Consider the following 19,961-nt stretch of genomic DNA (forward strand, 5'->3'; position numbering starts at 1 on the left):
TTTTTTTTTAAAAAAGTAAATAAATAAAGTAATTTGTTTCTCTAAGCTCTAGTATTTTATTCTTATATTTTCAAGCATATTAATGCCATTTCATGGGTGGGAAAGTTGACACCAAGCCAGCTGGTGTATAGGATCAGTATGTGGAATAAATAACCCATATTTACCCAAATAGAAGATGACCCCTGCAAAGAAAGTTAAATACAGGTTATATGTGTATTTACCATAGGTGGAACCGGGGGGGGGGGGCAGGCAGGGCACGTGCCCTAGGCGCTACTGAGGTGGGGGCGCCATGCCAGTTCCTGCCACCCCCACCCCATTGCCCACTTGCCCAGCCCCAGGGCCTCTCAGCCACTTGCCTCCAGCTCCGGCCTAGGATTGGAGCAGCCTGCAAACTGCAGAGCTCTTCTCTCCCCGCCTCTCAGCTGATCGGCGGGTGGGCAGGGCTTCCAGAGAGGCCTCCGAGTAGGCCTCCCTGAAGCCTGAATTCGGCAGGCCAAGCAAGCCAGGAAGGAGGCTGGCAGAGCTCCCTGAAGCAGACCCTCCCTGCAGCAGACCAGACTATCCAGCACAGCTTTTGCAGGTAGGCTGTGAATTCCTTTTTGTGGTTTCCCCCATATATAGGGATCTGCTTGCCATAGGGCTTTGATATGGGTGGTGGGGCGAGACTGAGAAGTCTCTGAATATTTAATTTAAAACAGACTGGAAAATGTGCTGGCTTTAAAAACAAAAACTATTACAAAAACTTCTGGAACAAATATTTATTTATTCATTCATTCATTTATAAATGCACTTATGTTCAAGTTGTTTTGCAACCCAGAAGGTCTGAGTGAAAACTGTGAAGCATGTGTTGTGCTTTTATTTTATTTTTCTTGTGTGTGAACTGCTCCCCAATAACTTGCAGGGACTTCAGGGTAAATCTGGCCAACATGTGAATGCAGCACCTCCATTCCAGAGGAGGTGTGTGTTAAAGGGCTTTAAAAGCCTCGTGTGAAAAACCTCCTGGAATCAAACTTTACTGAATTTGTTCAGAATTCTGAGAAAACAAACATAGGCTCACCCTGCATGGTTGAAAGTCTCCTTTGCTAATCTGCAGCGAGGGGGCCATTTTAATAATTAGCGTTGCTAGTGTGTTCTAGGCATTAAAAGTAGCACAAATATACAGTACTCAATGTATATCACTATATACTGTGAAGTGTGCATGCGTGTATTCAGTGAAATGTATTTCCAGGCAGCATACTTATTTTGAAATATCAGACGTAAATCCTTTGGGGCCTGGGGTGTGTGGAGGCCCTGGACTTTGAGGGGCTGGGGGCCCATTTTAAAATCTCATCTTGGCCCATTCCAACCTTGCTATGCCCCTGGCGGTCACTACACATGGGTTTCTGCACAACACCTGCACAGAAGAAACTTCCATGTAGAAAATGTGTCTCTTGTAAATTGACCCTGAATTTTCCATCCATGACTGGGATATTTGAGAATTAGAGTCAATAATAAAAGAACAGCACACTGCTTGTGACAGGAAGGGGCAAATTACAATGATTTCTTAGTCTGGCAGGGGCTGGTTTTGGCCCTGGCAGAACTTGGCTGTCGGCTCCTGTTGCAAATTCCTCTGTCTAGTGTGGCAAACTAATGTATCCTCCTCCCTCTTGGTGTCAAAGCAAGCACTGGTGTAGTGAATGCACATATACCCCATCATGAGCCAACAGTCATCATAAGACAAAGGCTGGCAGGAATCATTCACTGGTTTATAGACACACACACACACACACACCACCACCACCTTCTTCTTCCCCTATTTTGCTAGTGGCTATTTGGGCAGGTGATCCTCTAGGACAGAGTCATGTTTTTTTAAAAAAAGAATGAGATGAGACAGAGAAAATGACACTTGGAATCCTTGCATAACTCCTGACTGTTGTTCTAAGTCTTTTACAGAGATGGCTCATGTTTTCAGGTTTTGATCAACAACCATGTCTAGATGGTACAGTGTTCCTTTTAACAGGGATTTCCAGATTGTTGACTACAAGTCCCATCATTCCTGTTTGGACAGGGGCGCAATTTCAGTGCTTGCCCTAGGCGCTATTTCCCCTAGTTACGCCTCTGGTATTTACCCAAAAGGAACAGCATTCTGTATTTAAGAGGACTCCCCAATTTCTAATATCAAAGAACTTGGGGGGGAAACCTAGTATTGGATTCAGGTAAATTTAGTAAATGTGCTATGGTTGTCTAACCATGTGGCACATGGGCAAGGAGGTGGCTTCCTGGATGGCACACCTCTACACAGTGAGACAATTTCGCCTAGCACTTATTTCAGCCCAACGCTCTTGCTCTTGAGTGGGGGCTTCATGTAGCCTTTTAAAAAGATGTAAACTGCCCAGACACAAGTTTGGGGTGGTGTGTACATATGATAAATAATATGCTGTATTGGCACAAATTGACTTACAAAATACAGTAGTTGAAGAGGAGAGGAGAGCTGGTCTGGTCTTGTGGTAGCAAGCATGACTTGTCCCCATAGCTAAGCAGGGTCTGCCCTGGTTGCATCTGAATGGGAGACTTGACATGTGAGCACTGCAAGATATTCACCTCAGGGGATGAAGCTGCTCTGGGAAGAGCAGGTTTCAAGTTCCCTCCCTGGCTTCTCCAAGATAGGGCTGAGAGAGATTCCTGCCTGCAACCTTGGAGAAGCCGCTGCCAGTCTGTGAAGACAATACTGAGCTAGATAGACCAGTAGTCTGACTCAGTATATGGCAGTTTCCTATGTCCCTATGAAACTAGAGTAGTCAGCACTTGCTCTTATTGCATATGCTAGATTGAACCTTAACAGGGTGAGGTGGCCCACCAGCGTGCAGTAAGTTGTCAGCTCTTTGGATCCCGTTTCATCAGGAAGCGATTCTAGGTTTGCCCTAAACACCAATGTGCCTGTTTAACAGCAAGTCCGTTGTACAGCTTGGCAACGGAACACTAAGAAACTTGTCTATAAAATGCCCGTTTTGAAACGTCATTTTTAAAATTTACTTATTTCTAGAGCTTCGATTAAACTTCTCTTGCAAAAAACTTATTCCAGTGAAGCCAACCACTTTCATTGTCTTTGTGGGTGGCTCTGAAAAGAGCCTTTGGGTCTCAGTATTTCCCCCCCGGGCCAGGGCTGACGTTTCTCTCCTCACTGAACTGCGACGGGAGCGGCTGTAGGCTTGACTGCGAGTTTGGGAACTTTGGCGGATTTGCTGACGCTGGTGCCAGGCTTGGTGGCGGCAGCAGTGTGCATTGCTTCAGTCTTCTTGGGAAGCAAGACAGAGTGTATGTTGGGCAAAACGCCGCCTTGCGCAATGGTCACGCCTCCCAACAGCTTATTCAGTTCCTCGTCGTTGCGAACAGCCAACTGCAAGTGGCGTGGAATGATGCGGCTTTTTTTGTTGTCTCTGGCCGCATTACCAGCAAGTTCCAAAATCTCAGCACTCAGATACTCGAGGACAGCAGCCAAGTAAACGGGAGCTCCACATCCGATTCGCTCAGCATAATTCCCCTTCCGCAACAGCCTATGCACTCTGCCCACAGGAAACTGCAACCCAGCCCGAGAAGAGCGGGATTTTGCTTTAGCTCGTGCTTTCCCTCCTGTCTTGCCGCGGCCCGACATAGCTGAAATATTCTTTGCTTCTTTCCGACACAGTAGCGAGAAGAATAAGAAAACCGTCACTTGGACCTCTTTTATACATTTCTTGGTAGACCCCCGCTTGCTATGATTGGTCAAAGATTTTAAGCCAATAGAAATAAGGATCCTGTTTTCAACCAATAAGAGGCTTCGATTATAATAAATACAACAAAGCCCTAGTCTATTTTTTTGTGTTAGTTTAGAACACATTTCTATAATGAATCAAAAAAGGAAAAAAAATAACTGAATAAAAGAAGCCTCTGGCTCAAGCCCTGATCCTTTTCTACTGCTCTGCTAAGCGAAAGAATAATCTTCGTGTATGTTTTTGAACTTATTTCAGTATATAGGGGGGCAGTTGAGTATATTTTGCGAGTTTCTCCCGTCTATACAACTACCAGTCAATGCATTTAGTTCTCAGTTTCCCGTGTATGAAGGCTCTAATGGTCCTGTTATAAATTTGCCGCGCAATTTTTGGGTCACAAATTTCTCCGACATTTTCAAAAAATATATTTCTGATGCTGAAGAAACACAGGCGGGGGGGGGGGCGGGGCAGGAGGGGCGGGGCTTGATAGTCTTGTGCCTGTGCTGCCTCTGGAGGATGCGTGAAGGAGTGCAAGCAAATTGTACTTCATATTTTCCCGCCTCCGGAATCTCCAGCCTGCTGCGAGTCGCTTCACGCCTTTATGCCTTCAGAGGCGCCTAAAAAACATCAAGCCCTAAAAAACGCTTTTGATCAAAACTGTAAATCGGAATTAAGTTGCAAAAATAAGAAGAGAGTTGCCAGCCATATAATTATAATTTAATCTTAGGTATTTTTAATGTTTTCTGCCTTAAATATAAATATTTTTTCTTTCTTGAATCATACCGGGATATAAAAAGTTGTCAGTTTATTTTCATTTCGTTTCATTATATTTGCTGTGGTGTCTTACACAACTGTTACTTGGGAAGCAAGCACAAGGAATTCCGGGCTCAATATCACAGGGTTGGACACGAATGTAAACACACATTTGCAGCTCACGGTCCAATGTGTTATACTCCTATCTATTTTTCATCAACCGCTAAATCGCGTTCCAAATGTCAGAGCGCTTTGGCTTCGTTTGCTATCCTTCAATTCTCTCCTTTTTAGTAACAGATCGCTTCCATCACACATCCTTCTGCTTTTCTTGCATGCCTAAGTTAACGTGTGAAGTGTTTCTACTTACTGCTTTGATTTCAGTGGGGTAAAGTTGGTTTAAATACTAAATGTAGTATTTCCTATACCGCTACTGATAATTTATACTAAATTTTTAAGTGTCTAATTTTTACTTTTCTTCAGAAAACTATGAGGCGAGTTAACGTTATTCCCATTGTACAGATGACACCTAATGGTGCAGCAGGGAAGTAACATCCTTAGGGAGCAAGAGGTTGCTGGTTCGAATCCCCGCTGGTATGCTTCCCAGACTCCGGGAAATACCTATATCGGAAGCAGCGATATAGGAAGATGCTGAAAGGCATCATCTCACACCGCGCGGCGGGAGATGGCAATGGTAAACCCCTCCTGTATTCTACCAAAGAAAAACACATGGCTTTGTGGTCGCCAGGATCGACTCTACGGCATAACTCCACAGATGAAGAAGAACTTGATATATTCATTTTTACTGATCTAGAACTGAGGCTGAAAGAGTGTCTATGTGGCGCAAGCGTGTATACCCCAGAAAGCCTAACATGCAGGAGATCAGCTCTGTGTTGCTTAAAACTCTGGAACCACAATGACCAAGGCTATAAATTAAGTGGGTGTGTTCAAAATGGGTCTCATAAGTGCCGCTATTTTACCGTTTTGTGTTCCTCTCGTTGACCACTTATTATGTATAGGCCAATCAGAAACTACCATCAGAATTCAAAGTGGTTGACAAACTCACCTCAGTCTGTAATATTAAATCGTAGTCCCACTGCGGTTTATTTTACCCGTAAAAGATTCTTAATTCGTTTCAGTGATTGAGAATGTGAAACCAGAAAATGATGATAATGATTACTTTACATAGGCGTGTTAATGTCTTCTCCGTAAATATGTGGCTAAGTTGGGCCAAAACTAAGCAACATCTCACGTATCACACGGCTTCCATGTCACCATCATCAGAATGATCATATTATTGAGTTTAATATTTAATTGCCTTTACATTAATAACTGCCGTTACTAGTTCGAATTTTATCTGATTCCACCTTAATACCTGACGTCTATAGTATCTAATAAACCAAAGAGGAAAAAATCATGCCTTTTCAGATTCCTTGTATGAGGAGCCCAGATTTTAAAAATAAAATAATCGATCAGACTAATCTTGACAGTCATGTAAAAGCTGCATGCATCCTAATGATACAGCATCTATTTGTTTAGCAAATCACCTCCTATTCCTGACTACACCAAATACTTTTCTTTCTTTGATGCAAAAAGGTCAAACATCTCTGAGATTAAAGTTAGTACTGATCGGTCTATCTGTGGAAAACTGCCTATGAGAGAAGCATAAATACAATCTATATCTCTCTGGGGTCACGCCCCCTTTACTGTCGGTCCTGAGAATTGACTTGAGACGACATTCAGCTGAATAAAAGCTTTAATTCCTTGTTTACCTCTGCAGATTGAAGGACTTTTGCTTTTGTCCTTAATTACTCAAGATGTAAAAGTAACAGTTCCTTCCTTTCCAAGTACGTGAAAGCGGACAATCAGAGGTCTGTCCTTTATATATAAATATACGCAAGAAGGATTTCTAGGGCGATTTACACATTTAAAATGTATTCGCTTGTTTTTATGGTACAAAAGGCAACTATATATACGTTAAAAATTTATTAATTTATATTGTCGGGGAAAACGTGTGTATAGAACACATGTGTATAGAATGTCGGGTTTGGCTGTAAGACCCATATTCAAATCTTTGCTGCAACATGAAATTCGCTGGGGAAGCCTTCATAAAATATACTCTTAATCTAACCAAATTCAGGGAGAAAATCGGAAAGTAGCTTTTCCTGGCATAGCAATGCAGTGCTGGGAAGAAGTGGTGTCTGTGGTATTTAATTTATGCTTATCCCGCTGTTAGGAAGACACCGAAGCCCAGGGCGGGAGAATGGTAATCTTTCTTTAGCACTGCCTGTTTGTCGGCAACTTCGAGACAACATTTTGCAAAATGTATACCTAACGAAAGGTAATCATATAGCTTTTATTGCACCTGATCAACACAATCTTTGAAGAGAGCATCATCCAACAGAATCTTCGTCTTCCTCTTGCATGTCTTTCCAATGCCTGCAATCACTTTCCCTTCCTAATATTCTTGGCACCAATCAGCGTCTTAAAACACAAAAAGAAGAGTTTACTGGGTTCTGACCTGATTGAAAACTGATCTCCCCCCCCCCCCCCCCGCCACGGCAGTCTGCAAGTACTGTATCAGTTCTCAATCCGTCTCGCATCTATTGCAGCCAATAGCAATCAGTTGCACCGTTCAAATTAAAAGGACGTTGTTGCTGGTCCCAGATTCAGCTCCTTTCTCTCATTTTTCCAGATAAGCTGCAGCTGCTGCTGATAAACTAGAAGTTGGGTCTCGAAAGGAAATAAATGGTATGGTTGTTCTCCCCCACCCCTCACTCTGCTGTGCTTGCAAGGTGTTTGGCCACAGGTTGGTTAATCTCTTATTTACTGCAATATTGTGTCTGTATTCCTACCCCCATCGTTTCTGTGTCCCTTCTCATACTTTTTTGGTGACTTGTATGTATGGCTATAAGACTTTGGGCGAGGGGAGCATCCATTAAATTCGGTAGGAGTTTCTTTTGAGAAAACATGTACAGAATAGTTTAATATTAAGACCTAATATATCTGCAGCTGAGAGAAGGGGCTGTTGGGTGACAGCAGAGAGTTCTCTTGTGTCCCCATTTGATGTAGTGTACTTAAGTTGTCCTCTGTAGTCTATATGCTGTATATGGTGGGCTGGGCTGCGGCTGCTTGTAGGGTAGCCTTGGGCTCTCTGGTACGACTGGGCTGGAAAGCTGGCTCTGTTCTCTGGGGGAAGTGTCTTATTTTCCCTCTATAAACCTGAGTGGCTTTGCAGTTCACGAGGCTGGCTGGAAAATAGTTGAAGCACTCCTTGGTTTGTTAATGATGCTGCAGTCTGCTTTGTAAGTTTGAGGTCTAAAAGAAAGAGGCTTGTAAGCTAAGGCTGATGGTCTCCTCTTATGTTACTGTCACCAGTCTGAGTCCTATGCCTAACAGCAGCCTGACTTCTTATTACATTCTCTATTCTGCCTCCTCTCCTGGGGATCCCTAGGCCTCGGTAATAAAAGATTGTTTTATTATGTTACTGTTAAGACTACATCATTGGCTAAAAACACAAGTATCAGTCTTAATTGACAGACTTCTTTCTTTGGGTCTTTTTGCAGGGATGGGCAAAATTGGTCCTCCAGCTGTTGTTGAACTACAACTCCCATCATTCCCATGGCCAAGTCTGCCCACACTGGATTAGAATGTTGAGCTAGGACCAGGGAGATCTGAGTTCAAATTCCTACTTGGCCATGAAACTCACTGGGTGACTCTGGGCTAGTCCTTTGTCTCTCTGCCTAACCTACCTCGTAGGGTTGTTGTGGGACAAACATAGACATGTACACTGCCCTGGGCTCCTTGGACGAAGAGCAGGATATAAATGTAAAAATTAAAGACTGACCTGCTGGACTTTGCAGAGGGAAAATGTGTGCATTCACATTTGCCATTCACCACTTGATGAGCCTCAGCTGAACACATGAGTAGTAGCCTCTGTTGGAAAGTGTTGCTTTGGAGTGCTCTTGATTTCAGCTCTGCTGTATCCTCTGATTCAATAGACAGCAACAACTTAAAAGCACAGTGTCCTAGAAATGGCAGAATGAAATTCCTCATGAGCAGTTCCTGAAGAGTTCACTGTTCCTTGAAGCCCTTCAGATAACCTAGACCTAAGGGCCACTCTCCCTTTGCAGTTACTAGGGAAATGCAATGGGGGGTGGGTGGGCACAGTGGGGTGAACAGCACAAAGTGTGTGCTCCTTATTCCATCATTTGTTCCAAAGAGTTCAAGGTAGTGCGTGTCTACCTTGTGGTGGTCATGGCTGTTGCTTCGAAATGAGTGGTTATTAACGCTTGAAAAGAACTGGCAGAGGAGAATGTCTGACTTCTTGCATCATTTTAACTTGAACTACCTTGTCAGGTGGGGATTATTGCAATGTAGGTGGACTCTAGTGTTCCCTCTAAGGCAGGCCTGTTCAACTTAGCAGACACACACCCCGCGCTGTTTTTGGACTAAACTGCACCCATAATCCCCAACTACAGTGGCCAATAGCCAGGGATTATGGGAGATGTAGGCCAACATCTGCAGGAGGGCTGAAGTTGGGCAGCCCTTCTCTAAGGCAGGGATTCTCAACATTAGGTCTCCGGATGCTATTAGGCCAAAGGCAGCTGGGGCTGGGGATTATGGGAGTTGAAGTCCAATAACATCTAGAAACCCAACGTTGAGAATCCCTGCTCTAAGGCATGCACATGCACACAAGATTTTTTAATCCACTTTGGCTTTTTTTAATGTCCACTCAGGTTTATGTCCACTCATAAAGGGGATTATTGGGATGTAGGTTTTTTTAATGTCCTCAGGTGTTTTTTTAATGTCCACTCAGAGAAGGCCCCATTCTGCCTTGATACTGCTGCCAAGAAGAAAACTCATTTACACACAGATGAAAAATAAAATAAAAGGGAACACTGGTGGATCTTTGTTTAAATATATTGCTGCATATATAACATTTTGAATATCCTTGGCAAAAGTTTCTGATTCTGTGTCTTCTTTAGGTTAAACATTTAGGTAGCTTATCCTGTTGCCAGAGAGACAGAAAAGTCCACCCCACCCCCCGGAAGAATAGTAAAATAATACTGTGCAAATTCTGCCCATCGCGGCTGTGAAGTTCCTGGGTAGCTGTAGGTAAGTGACCCTTCCAGCCTCTTGGCTATAACCTACAGATATGAGAACAATGCAACCCTTCAAGGTGAGCTAGTAGGGATTACTCAGGTGTGAGATGTACCGAAGGTGCTATGTCACTTGGCAGGGGAAAGCAATGTGTAAGTGTGAAAGTGATATTATTGAACAGGTACTAACTCGGGTTGCTTTATGGCAGTCAAGAACTGGACAAAGGGATGTGTTCCAAGGAACTCTGGGCCTTCTAATAGTGGGTCCTATTAGAAGACTGAGAATAGCAGACAAGTTTTCCTGAAAGACTGTTTGCCCCCCACTAGCCATTTTCTCTGTGATATGCAGCTGGAGGGAAGTGGGGTCACATATCTAAGGTGCACTCATAGTTCATTTTGTGTACCCTAGAGGGCTTGCCCACTGCTGAATCATTAACAGACAAGTAGGTGGGAAACCTAAATTGCTAGAGAGATTATTCCTTGTTCATCTTCCATGAGTGTGAATGCTACCATCATCCTGTCTTTTGCAGAGTCGTGCATCAGCCCACTGGTGATATGGCTAGAGTAACGAAGGCTTCTCAAAAACTGGGAAAGAAAGGCAAGCCATGGAAGAAGGCTAGCTTTTATAAAAGTCTTCCTAAAATTCTGGCATCGTCCCACCACTGTCCTAGTGTGTCAGTAATGCAGCAAATCCACCAGCATCCGAAAGCCTCTGGGTCTGGGATGGTGCTTGACAAGGTAGTGCATAGCTATAAAAACCTGTGTTTCCAGACGGCTGCTATCCTGGCCCTGAACGAAGCCTGCCAAGCCTATCTGCTGAACCTGTATGAGGACTGGAACCTGTGCGCTATGCATGCAAAGAGGGTTCGTGTCCTCTCTAGTGATTTTCATCTTGTCAGGTGCCTCCGGAGCGAGATGATGAGGTGAAGATCTGCTCCTGTTTGACAGCAGCTTGCCTTGAAACAAATGACTGGGCAGCATCGGGAATCCAGAAATTATTTTTCAAAGTTTTGTGCTTAAGATTTGTTGCTCAAAAACAGGCTGAACAAAAATTGTAGCCTACTGAGAAGACAGAACAGCAGGTTCCTGAATTCATGATGTATCTTGAAATGTAGATTCATGTGTGAGTTTAATGGAGAGCAAGGTTGGGGGAAGACAAAGAAGTGTATTGGGTAATTAGGGTGAACATGCCAAACCTGTCTGGGCTGAGTTGTGATAAGACAGGGTCCCCTCCCTCCACTTTGAAGTCGAATACAGGGGGAGGAAGGCAAAGAGAGAAACTTACTGGTGTTATGAGTGTGTGAGGGTATACACATTGATATACCTGGGCTGTGTTGTGATAACAGACAGGGTTCCTGCCTTGAAGTTTTTGTGTTTTATTTCTGAGTTGCATTAGATTTCTTGGGTGGCATGTCAAGAGTTCTGTGTAACTTAAAAAAAACTTGCCTCCTACAGCCACAGATTAAGCATTGCACTTTTATTCTGAATTTCAGTTGGTGCTGGGGCCTCTACCAAGCAGAGCTTGGATGTCTTATGTGGACTTATGCTTTTCAAACTACCACATGAAGTAGTGCAACAAGCCTGTACAACTTGGGATCTTGCACACCATGTGCAGTCCAGCAGCCATGTGCTGAGGCCTGCCAAGTGCTTGACAACTCTGTTTTTGCAGGCTCCACAAGCAGAGTCCTTTGAGCTGCCATACATGGCTGATGGGCTGCATTCAGTTTGGCATACAAGTTGTGTGAGCATGCATGACATTCTTGTACTTTATCTAATCTATCACAGCATAAAAACACGTTTCTTAGTTTGTGTCTAAACACTAATGCTAACATTTATATTTTGCAATGCTTTTCTTCAGTTGCAGAATTTGTAGCAAAGACTGTGAATGTGATTTCCTCTCCCCATACCCCTGCCCCAATTCTTTTTGTTGGCTTGTTCTTCTGAAACTTTAATGAAAAGGTGCACTCTTGCTGAACAGATCTCTACCATGCAATACAAGTAAGGTGACATCTTCTGAGGTTTACAGACTTTTGAGTTAGATTAAACTCTCTGAGAAATAAGCATTCCATCCTGGACTACAGATTTCTGCTCAAAAGGAAAGTGTGTTGCTTAAATAGTGGCCTTCAACATGTAGGAGCTGCAAGTTATAGATAGCCCTCCAAATGTAGTCATTGGGTGAAACTGCTGTTGCTGAGATTTGAACAATCCACATGTTATGAAAGAAAGATGATTAATAAAAATATACAGGTGCTCTGTGCTACAGTACGCCCTCTGTATGGGCAGGAATCTACTTCATTCACTACAGAGTGCAGACCACTAGTTTCCCCTATGATCTGGCTTTTCAGGATGCTAGTTATCGGTAGCAGTTAAATTCAATGAAATGGAGACCAGAACTTTTATCAGATCACTGCATATGTATGCTTTATTTAGCAGCTTTTATTGGAGGATCAACCTCTTTTGGGGGGGTGGGACTTCCATTAAAATCTTCTGGGAAGTGGCCTGGAAAGTGAACTTAAGCAACATGCAATACACTTAACTTCTCAACAGAGTGAATGGACAATTATAAGATCTAGTTCATGTGGACACTGACTCTGGTACTCCACTCCCATATCGCAGCACCATTCTGCAAGAGGAGATGTGGAGAACTTCTGGTCCTAAGGCAGGTTCTACTGTACTTCATAATAAATTCAGCCCTCCTGCAGATGTTGCACTGCAACTCCCACTTGGTGATTTGGGGCGTTGTAGTCCAAAAAGAGCTGGAGGGCTGCAGTTACACAGCCTTGTTTTTGACGGGTATGGCAAAAGAAACTCTACCCAAATTCAGCCTTGGATGAATTCGTAGATTCTAAATGTAACTACCAGGCAAAGATTGGCTGGGGTATGGCTGAAGGTGCCTTACAATGAAGAAGGGTTCCAAGGGAGTTCTGCTTCCTCATTTTTATTTTTATTTTGTACCTGGAAGCTTGCAAGGATGCTCAAAAGCAGTTTGTGGATCTTGCAGCCCTAAGAAAATGGAACTCAACCTGTTTGCTTGCTCAAGTAGGCATGTGCACACACAGCCTCCATGGTCATACACAAAACGAACTAGTCGTGAGTAAGCAGCTAGTACATGTATATCCAATTTGAGCATGCCTTTGCCATATGCATTGTTGATGTACATACAAGATCAGTTCCAGACAAACCCTCAACATGTTTTTCAGCTTTGGGGAATAGCAGGAGGGAGGGTATCAGATGCAGACAGTAAAAAGATGGGGAAAGATTCTGCTTTATTTTTATACGAACAACCAGTTAGATGGGATTCGTTCTATGGTGCAGAGTCACTTATTTAATTAGTTTGCATGTTTAGCAAGTGGCAAAAGAAACCACCTCTGAGCTGGAGAGCTTCAACTGGAGGCATGTTCAAGAAGCCTACTTCCCTTCCTAGGTCAAATGTTAAGGAAACCAAAACTAGCAAGGTAGCCTATGCCACACAAACCAGAGATGGGATGATGAGCCTCCACCATGGGAAAAAGCATGAACTGTTTCCTCCTTGAAGGAGAGTAATAGGAATGTTTACAGTATCTTCTTACTATGCAAGTTGGTCTTATTTCATAATGCAGCCCAATAGATAACCCTCTAGGGCTAGAGGTCAGGGCCAGAGGGGTTGTAGGGGAAGTGTGAACCCAGAAGCCAGGTGTAATATCAGAGCCACTTGTTCTGTGTGGGCCAACTAATTTGCAGAACATGTATACCCCCAACAAGAGTGAAATTTAGTACTAGCCAAAACACATTTGCGTTTGTGGGTTTCAGCTTGCTCTCTCTCTCTCTCTTTCTCTCTCTCTCTCTCTCTACACAGGGCATTTACAGCAGTCTCGCCTGTATTAATTCATAGGCTGGCAGCAGGCACTTGTTCTCTGCCTCTTCAAACAACTTGGTGAGATGGGAACTGTGCTCTAAGACAATATTGGCAATATTGCCTAGCATCTACACTGTCTACTTCAGCAGAGTAAACAATGCATGTTTTCCCTTTGGACATACGCATGAAATCTGTTGCTTGTAATATTCTGCAAAGGGCAAGTGTCAAGAGGAAGAGAGATGTCAATGACAGATGCTCTTCAGTTGACAAGGCTCCCAAATCAGCTTAGAGAAAATCAATAAAAATAGAAAATCTTTAAAATAAAAGGGGTGTGTGTGTATGTCGATTGATAGGGCATCTGCTTTGCATGCATAGGACCCCAGGTTCAATCCCTGGCATCTTCAGCTAGGGCTGACCAGTCAGTGCAGACAATACTGAGCTTGATGGACCAATGGTCTGCCTTGGTATAAGGCAGCGTCCCAGGAACCTCCTCAGTTAGGATCCTTCCAATTAATGAGATACACTTCGGCCAAAAAAAAAAAAAAAAAAAAAAGCCCATGGTTAGGAACAGACTGCATCTTGTGTATTACTAGAAATAAGGCATATATGGGTGGTGCCATGGGTAGTACTATGAAAACACATGGAGGGGGGAGATTCGGAGTGGGAAATGCCTGTTCAAAGCTGCCCTTAGAGTTGTGTGATTTCACCAAAAGTAATGGACTTAAGCATACACTTAAGTGCTTGATATCTTGAGCTGTGAAATGTTGCCAACCAGTCCCTTAACTTCTGTCTGAACCAGGATTTGCGCTTTGAAGGTCAGCCTCCATTTTAGGAAAGCAAAATAGTCACATAAGCGCGCAGGTAGTGGAAGCGGGGAGGTATTTCTTTTGAGCCTGGGAAGGAGAAAACTAAACCCTGTGCTCTTTCATTTTAAATTAGATTAATTTAAAGTTAAATCACCCCTCCATCAAGCATGAGTCTTGGAACTCATGACAGGTTCCAATGGACCAGTCGACCACACCCAATGGCAATCAGAGCAATCATAACCCATCATTGAACCTGGCATACCAGAGCCCTCCTACTTTGTGCCCAGTCTGGAATAATGTGGATACATCTTAATTCCTAAGGGCGAAAGGGGGAGGTGGGATATTATTAGCATTTCACCTTTCAGTCATCACCAAGATTTCATTGCAAGTGTACACTGCAACAAACCAGAACGTATTTTAACTGTCACAGTCCCCCACAAGAAACCTTGGAGACTGTAGCTTTAAAGAGAACAACTAAGTGTTCTCTTTAAAGCTACATTTTTCACTATCTTTGTAAGTCAAAACAGCTGAAGTGCTTTCCAGGTCATTTCAGTTGGTAGGAATGATGTAACAAATTCTGTTTAAAATGGACTTTCATGCAGACTGACCGCAGCTCAAGCTGAAGGGACCTAAGCTTCAGTCTTGGAAAAATATATTGTTAAAGTCATACTTTGTGTACCTCCCCTAATTTTGAACAAAAATAAAGTGGGGTTAAATAACAAGATTGACTGAGACAACACAACCGTTAAAAGTAATTCAAAAACTGTATTGATGGGATGATGAAACAGTTGAAAGAATTCAGTGACACTAGTTGCTATAAACAAAATATAATTGGTAAAGCAGAAATATATCGAAATTTCAATGCAATTAATAATTTTTGCATATAAGCAAGTAATAAGACTATGTTTTGTGCAAAGTTACTTGGGTAAATGTGTTGCATGGGCATTTTGGGACTCTTATCCTGCTTCTTCAGGATTACGCCTGCAATCCTATGCACACTAACTTGGGAATAAAGCCACACTGACCATAGTGGTAATATCTTCTAAGTAAACCTGTTTAGGATCTGAGTGTGTTCCAAAACCCACTCTGAAAGGTCCCTAATGCTCTTAGATGATTTTGGAATGTAAATATAAGAGAACCCCAATATTTGCGGGGGTTTGGTTCCGGGGGGACGGATACTGGGTTATTAGAGCTATGGAAATGTGAGTGTTAGGTTCGAGACTGCCCAAAATCAGCCAAAAATTGTGGTTCCCCCCCCAACCTTAATACCCACTGTGTTCTATCATGTGCCCTACCATGTCCACAAGCCAAAATGGCATCCAAAATAGGCTGAAAATCATGGGTTTTGCTGCCAGTTTAGAAGGAAATGAGCTATAAAATGGCTCCAGTGCTCAAAATGGCAGCCGGAAATGACCTTTGAAGTCATTTCTGGCCACCCCGATCCACGGATACATGGGTTTAAACCCCATCCCCATTTTTTCCACATATGCCGAGGTCAGGTGATAATGATCTGACTGTGGATACATGAAACCGCAAATGCTGGAGCCCCGATTAATGAGACCCTCTTGTAACTACTAAAAATTTTAAGGGTGCCAATAATATCAGAATAAACATTCCAAATAGTCTAATTCCTTACAAGCAGAAATGTATCATGTACTGAGACTGATTTAATTCAAATAACAAAAAAGGAACTAAAATGAGAAAAAAAGGCATACATCCAAAAGAAGAATCTTAACTGATAACCACTATACTTCTATCAGAAGTAAGCAAATATGAATTTTCAAGTTTAATTTAAAACAAAAACAAGGTGTGTAATTTTTTACCTTGTTTGGCCATTATCAAGGAAGAACATAAAACAATCATGGCTGATCGGAAGCCAATGACAATGAGTGGTAAACAAAGAAGGTTAGTCGTTCCTTATTTAAATTAATGGTACAAATTAGTCATGATTAACTTGTTTCAAGTGCTGATTTAAGCACAAGGTAAGTTAGCTACAGATTACAGCCTCACATTATGAGGGGCCTCTGGATTACTATTATTTGTTAAGATGATTTCAAGTCTTACATAATTTATTTTCATTTAAAGGCAAATACGATTTGCTGCAAGATTATTAGTTTTTCATTCCATCTTTGCTAAGTAAAAATAAAGCTTTGTTAGTTCATTGTGTTTTTTGTTACAATATATTTACTGTAATGCTATGGTGCCTTTAAAGCTTAATATATCTTGGGGCCTCAGCATGTCATAATCCAGCCCTGCTTGTTTCACTGATTTTAGTGGTGCTTAGCAGAGGCACTCTTACCCTGGACCGTGAGGCCCCAGTGTGTAGTCTCCAAGGTCTGGGGGCCCTCCTGACACCCCCGCCCCATAACTTAGCAACTGTGTGTGCAGCTGAGGGGTGGGGGGGGGGTGAACTGAGCAGGCCTTTTATGTCACGGGCATGCAATGATTTATTTCAACTGTGCAGTTGCACTGGAGTGCCTCTCAGTTCTCCAGAGCTGCAGGGGCAGACGGAAGGCCCAGCAGTTGCTCCATCTGCCACCGCCATGGGGCCGGGGGAGGTCTGCTTGGCTCCCTGGCTGCCACCCCTTGGACAGGCACATGGTAGCTAAAATTATGGGTGGCGGGGGAATCGGAGGTTTGGTGTGGCGGGACAGCAGCGGGGAGGGTGCGGGGTGGCAGCGAGAGGTCCCCAAAAGCAGGTTTCTTTTTTATGGGGGAGGCCTCACAGCATGGGCAGTCCGGGAGCCAAAATTACCTAGGTGCACCACTGGTGCTTAGTCATGACTTCCTCTTGTGTTTTAAGAACAGAGCTGGAGGCAAGTTGATGAATCAACAATCCGGAAAAAAGGGAAAATTGCCTCCCCTTCAAAATCAGCATCGAAAGTATAGATGCGGGTCTTATCTTCTCCATCATAAAAATGCACTTTTCCTGCTTCATAATTCAGAGAAACCTGGATCTCTGTTGGCTCATAGTCTAGCTCCAAAAGAGTAGGAGGGGAAGTCAGAGCCTTATATTGATCATCGTAACGTCCCAAAGCCCAGATCCCCTCATCAGGATCAAAATCAATTTCCTCCCCCCTCTCCACAGACTCTCTGGCCACTCCCACAGCCCAATAGTCTCCATCCCCTACGCTCACTGTCCAATAATGTTTCCCTGAGGTGAATCCCTCACAACCAAGAACACAACGAGCATACTGAAATCGCTTTGGGTTGTAGGGAAAATCCTGACGGATTTCTCCCCATTCGACACTTTTCCCGTCTTGAGACACAATGTACCGAGGATGAGCTGTTTCTGGATCCAGATACACATTTTCTGAAAAACAAAAAGGAAAAATGATGGTGAAACAGAATCCAAAATGGCTCAAGACAAAGCTTTCAAACTCCATATATACTTCTTTAAAGTATCCCTTCTTTAGAAGAAAGGAAAACATGTTGAGAAAGTGGGTTGGGTGGATCTGTGAAGGAACTTGCTTGTTGAGTTGTAAAGGGGACAATCACAATATCACCTCAGTCCTTGAGTTAGTGATGGCCACTCAGGCTCATGGGCAGATGCTAAAAATGTCCCACTTTTGAAAAGGGAAGGGAAGGGGGATGGAACAATCAGAAGCTCCCCACCCATTGTCTTTTGAAAAGGCAGAGAGAGCAGGAAAATAGTAGTGGCATCCAGAGAGGCCTGAGTGTTGGCAGGAGGCCCAATCAGGAGGCAGCAGTGGCTGGGTACCTGGAGGACAGCCTTGTGGCAGCTGTTTGTCAAATGGTGGCTGTGCCACCCTTCAACGAAGAGCTGCTTGATGGCGGAGGGCAGAGGAGGGTGGCAGGGTGGAGGCAACAGGGCATCTTGCTGCCCTGCTAGCAACCCCAGGAAACTGTTGGAAGTTAAAGGACTTTGTGCTGTCTCTTTGCCTCAGACAGTGGAGGACAGACTAGTAAGTCAGAGGGCTAGAGGGTCAAGACATTGGTCATCCCTTCTCCACTGCTCTGATGCTATCCCTTTGAAATGTAGATTGCTAATCTTAGGGGATTCAACTTCCTTCCTCCTTCTCACTCTTCCTACCTGGCCGCCTACCTTGCAACATGGCAAGCTTCACTCCCTGCACCATGTGTGCAGAGAAGATGCAGAATCCATCTGCATCCAGCTAGATAGATAGATTAGAGATCCTAACTCCTCATTTTCCTATCTAGAATGGAGTTCTCTAATAAATGCCATATATATTGATTTGAAACTATGAACTGGCTCCAAGTTACTTTACTCTCAGCATACACCCATGCCTGGGCAGACTCCGCTGTGTTGTGCTTCTGTGCACACTGCTATAATGAGAAAGGGATTCTCTCACCACAGAGAATTTCCAGCAGAAACCACCACTTGTGACAACTGCCTCACCTTGCCTCATGGAAGAACCACTGCTATTTCGCTGACACCATTCTTTCCTGGTTCCAGTTGCAACACCCCTACCATTCAGTCAAGGCTTTCATTTTGTCTTTTCCTTCTAAGGTTCTGTTTTGTATTGCCTGGTCTTAGCTCCCCTCCTTTCTACCTTATATTTTAGTCACAATTTTAACATGGTTTTTTTTAAAAAAAATATTTTGCACTTATGATTAGCAATGCCCTCTCTAGTGGGTTCACCTGATGCCCTTGCTGTTGGTCTTTTGTCACCAAGTAAAGCTTTTTCAGAAGGCAATTATTGCTGACTGGCTGGATACATTGTAAACTGCTGTGTTATTTTTGATGCCTCCAGCTACACATTACAGAAAGAGTGTGCTTAGTACATCTGTGCTTGGTGGTGATTGTTTTTCAGTTTTTAAAACAATAAACAGCATGCATGCAGGTTCCCAATGTGCAGTGGGGAACGGAAAGAGTTAAAGCAGCTATTTACTGTTTGTTCGTTCTCTCTCTCTCTCTCCCCCCACTCCCTGTAATGTAAACTGAAACTGCCGCTGTGAAAAACCTCTGCTCATGAAGAGGAGAGCTGGTCTTGAGGTAGCAAGCATGACTTGTCCCCTTAGCTAAGCAGGGTCCACCTTGGTTGCATACAAAAGGGAGACTAGAAGTGTGAGCAGCACTGTCAGAGATTCCCCTCAGGGAATGGAGCCACTCTGGGCAGAAGGTTCCAAGTTCCCTCCCTGGCAGCATATCCAAGAAAGGGCTGGGAGAGACTCCTGCCTGCAACCTTGGAGAAGCCGCTGCCAGTCTGTGAAGACAATATTAAGCTAGATGGACCAATGGTCTGACTCAGTAGAGGGCAGCTTCCTATGTACCTAATGTGGATTTTTATATGGCTATAATATTGTTTTTATTAGATGGCATCCAAAGATAGAGAATCCTGAATAAGCACCATGGAAATCACAGAAATGAATTAGTTGTGGCACTTAGCCAGTATTCACTTTCTTTGGATACAACTCATGTATTTTACGTATGGTTTTTAGATTGCTTTTTGTTTTGATTTGTACCCCACTTCAGGTACGTATCTAATGGCAAATGATGCATATTTAAAATATACAAGCAAGCCAACAAACAAAACAAACAATCATTTTACCATGCTGCAACCACAACATTAAATTTAATCTATCTGGATTTGGGTATGCAATATTGGCAAATTAACTCATTATCGCATGTCCAAATACAGGTTGACCCAAAGTCTGAAGTCCAGCTTGTGACCGCTTTGAAATGTACTCATAGCAATCATTCCAAGAACTAATCCAGGCATATCAAATCTTATTTCAGCACTATGTCTGAAAATAT

General features: G+C 43.3%; 2 protein-coding genes and 1 long non-coding RNA gene across 10 annotated transcripts in view; 1 reads left to right on the forward strand and 2 right to left on the reverse strand.

The window, feature by feature from the left end:
* The first annotated feature begins 449 nt into the window (after window positions 1-449).
* Window positions 450-13,450, forward strand: LOC128344924 (uncharacterized). 4 transcript variants are annotated; one of them, XR_008316124.1, is made up of 4 exons: window positions 450-580; window positions 7,174-7,287; window positions 9,467-9,596; window positions 10,111-13,450. It is a non-coding gene; the product is annotated as an uncharacterized LOC128344924 (long non-coding RNA). The 4 variants fall into 4 exon arrangements; XR_008316125.1 differs by lacking the exon at window positions 450-580 and adding an exon at window positions 4,306-4,455; XR_008316126.1 differs by lacking the exon at window positions 450-580 and adding an exon at window positions 6,204-6,325.
* LOC128344923 (histone H2A-like) lies at window positions 2,996-3,682 on the reverse strand. The gene has a single exon (XM_053296002.1). It carries the CDS (start codon window positions 3,629-3,631, stop codon window positions 3,158-3,160), a length of 474 nt encoding a protein of 157 aa, XP_053151977.1. The 5' UTR covers window positions 3,632-3,682; the 3' UTR covers window positions 2,996-3,157.
* Window positions 13,451-14,966: 1,516 nt separating the features above from the next.
* LOC128344922 (E3 ubiquitin-protein ligase TRIM39-like) overlaps window positions 14,967-19,961 on the reverse strand; it is a 38,260-nt gene continuing 33,265 nt past the window's right edge. For all 5 annotated transcript variants that reach the window (XM_053296000.1, XM_053295999.1, XM_053295998.1 and 2 more), the window contains one exon: window positions 14,967-17,534. In XM_053296000.1, coding sequence (XP_053151975.1) covers window positions 17,020-17,534 — 515 coding nt within the window. In that variant the 3' untranslated portion in view covers window positions 14,967-17,019. The remainder of the gene's footprint in view (window positions 17,535-19,961) is intronic.

Source organism: Hemicordylus capensis, chromosome 2, assembly GCF_027244095.1.
Source record: "Hemicordylus capensis ecotype Gifberg chromosome 2, rHemCap1.1.pri, whole genome shotgun sequence".
Classification (NCBI taxonomy): domain Eukaryota; kingdom Metazoa; phylum Chordata; class Lepidosauria; order Squamata; family Cordylidae; genus Hemicordylus; species Hemicordylus capensis.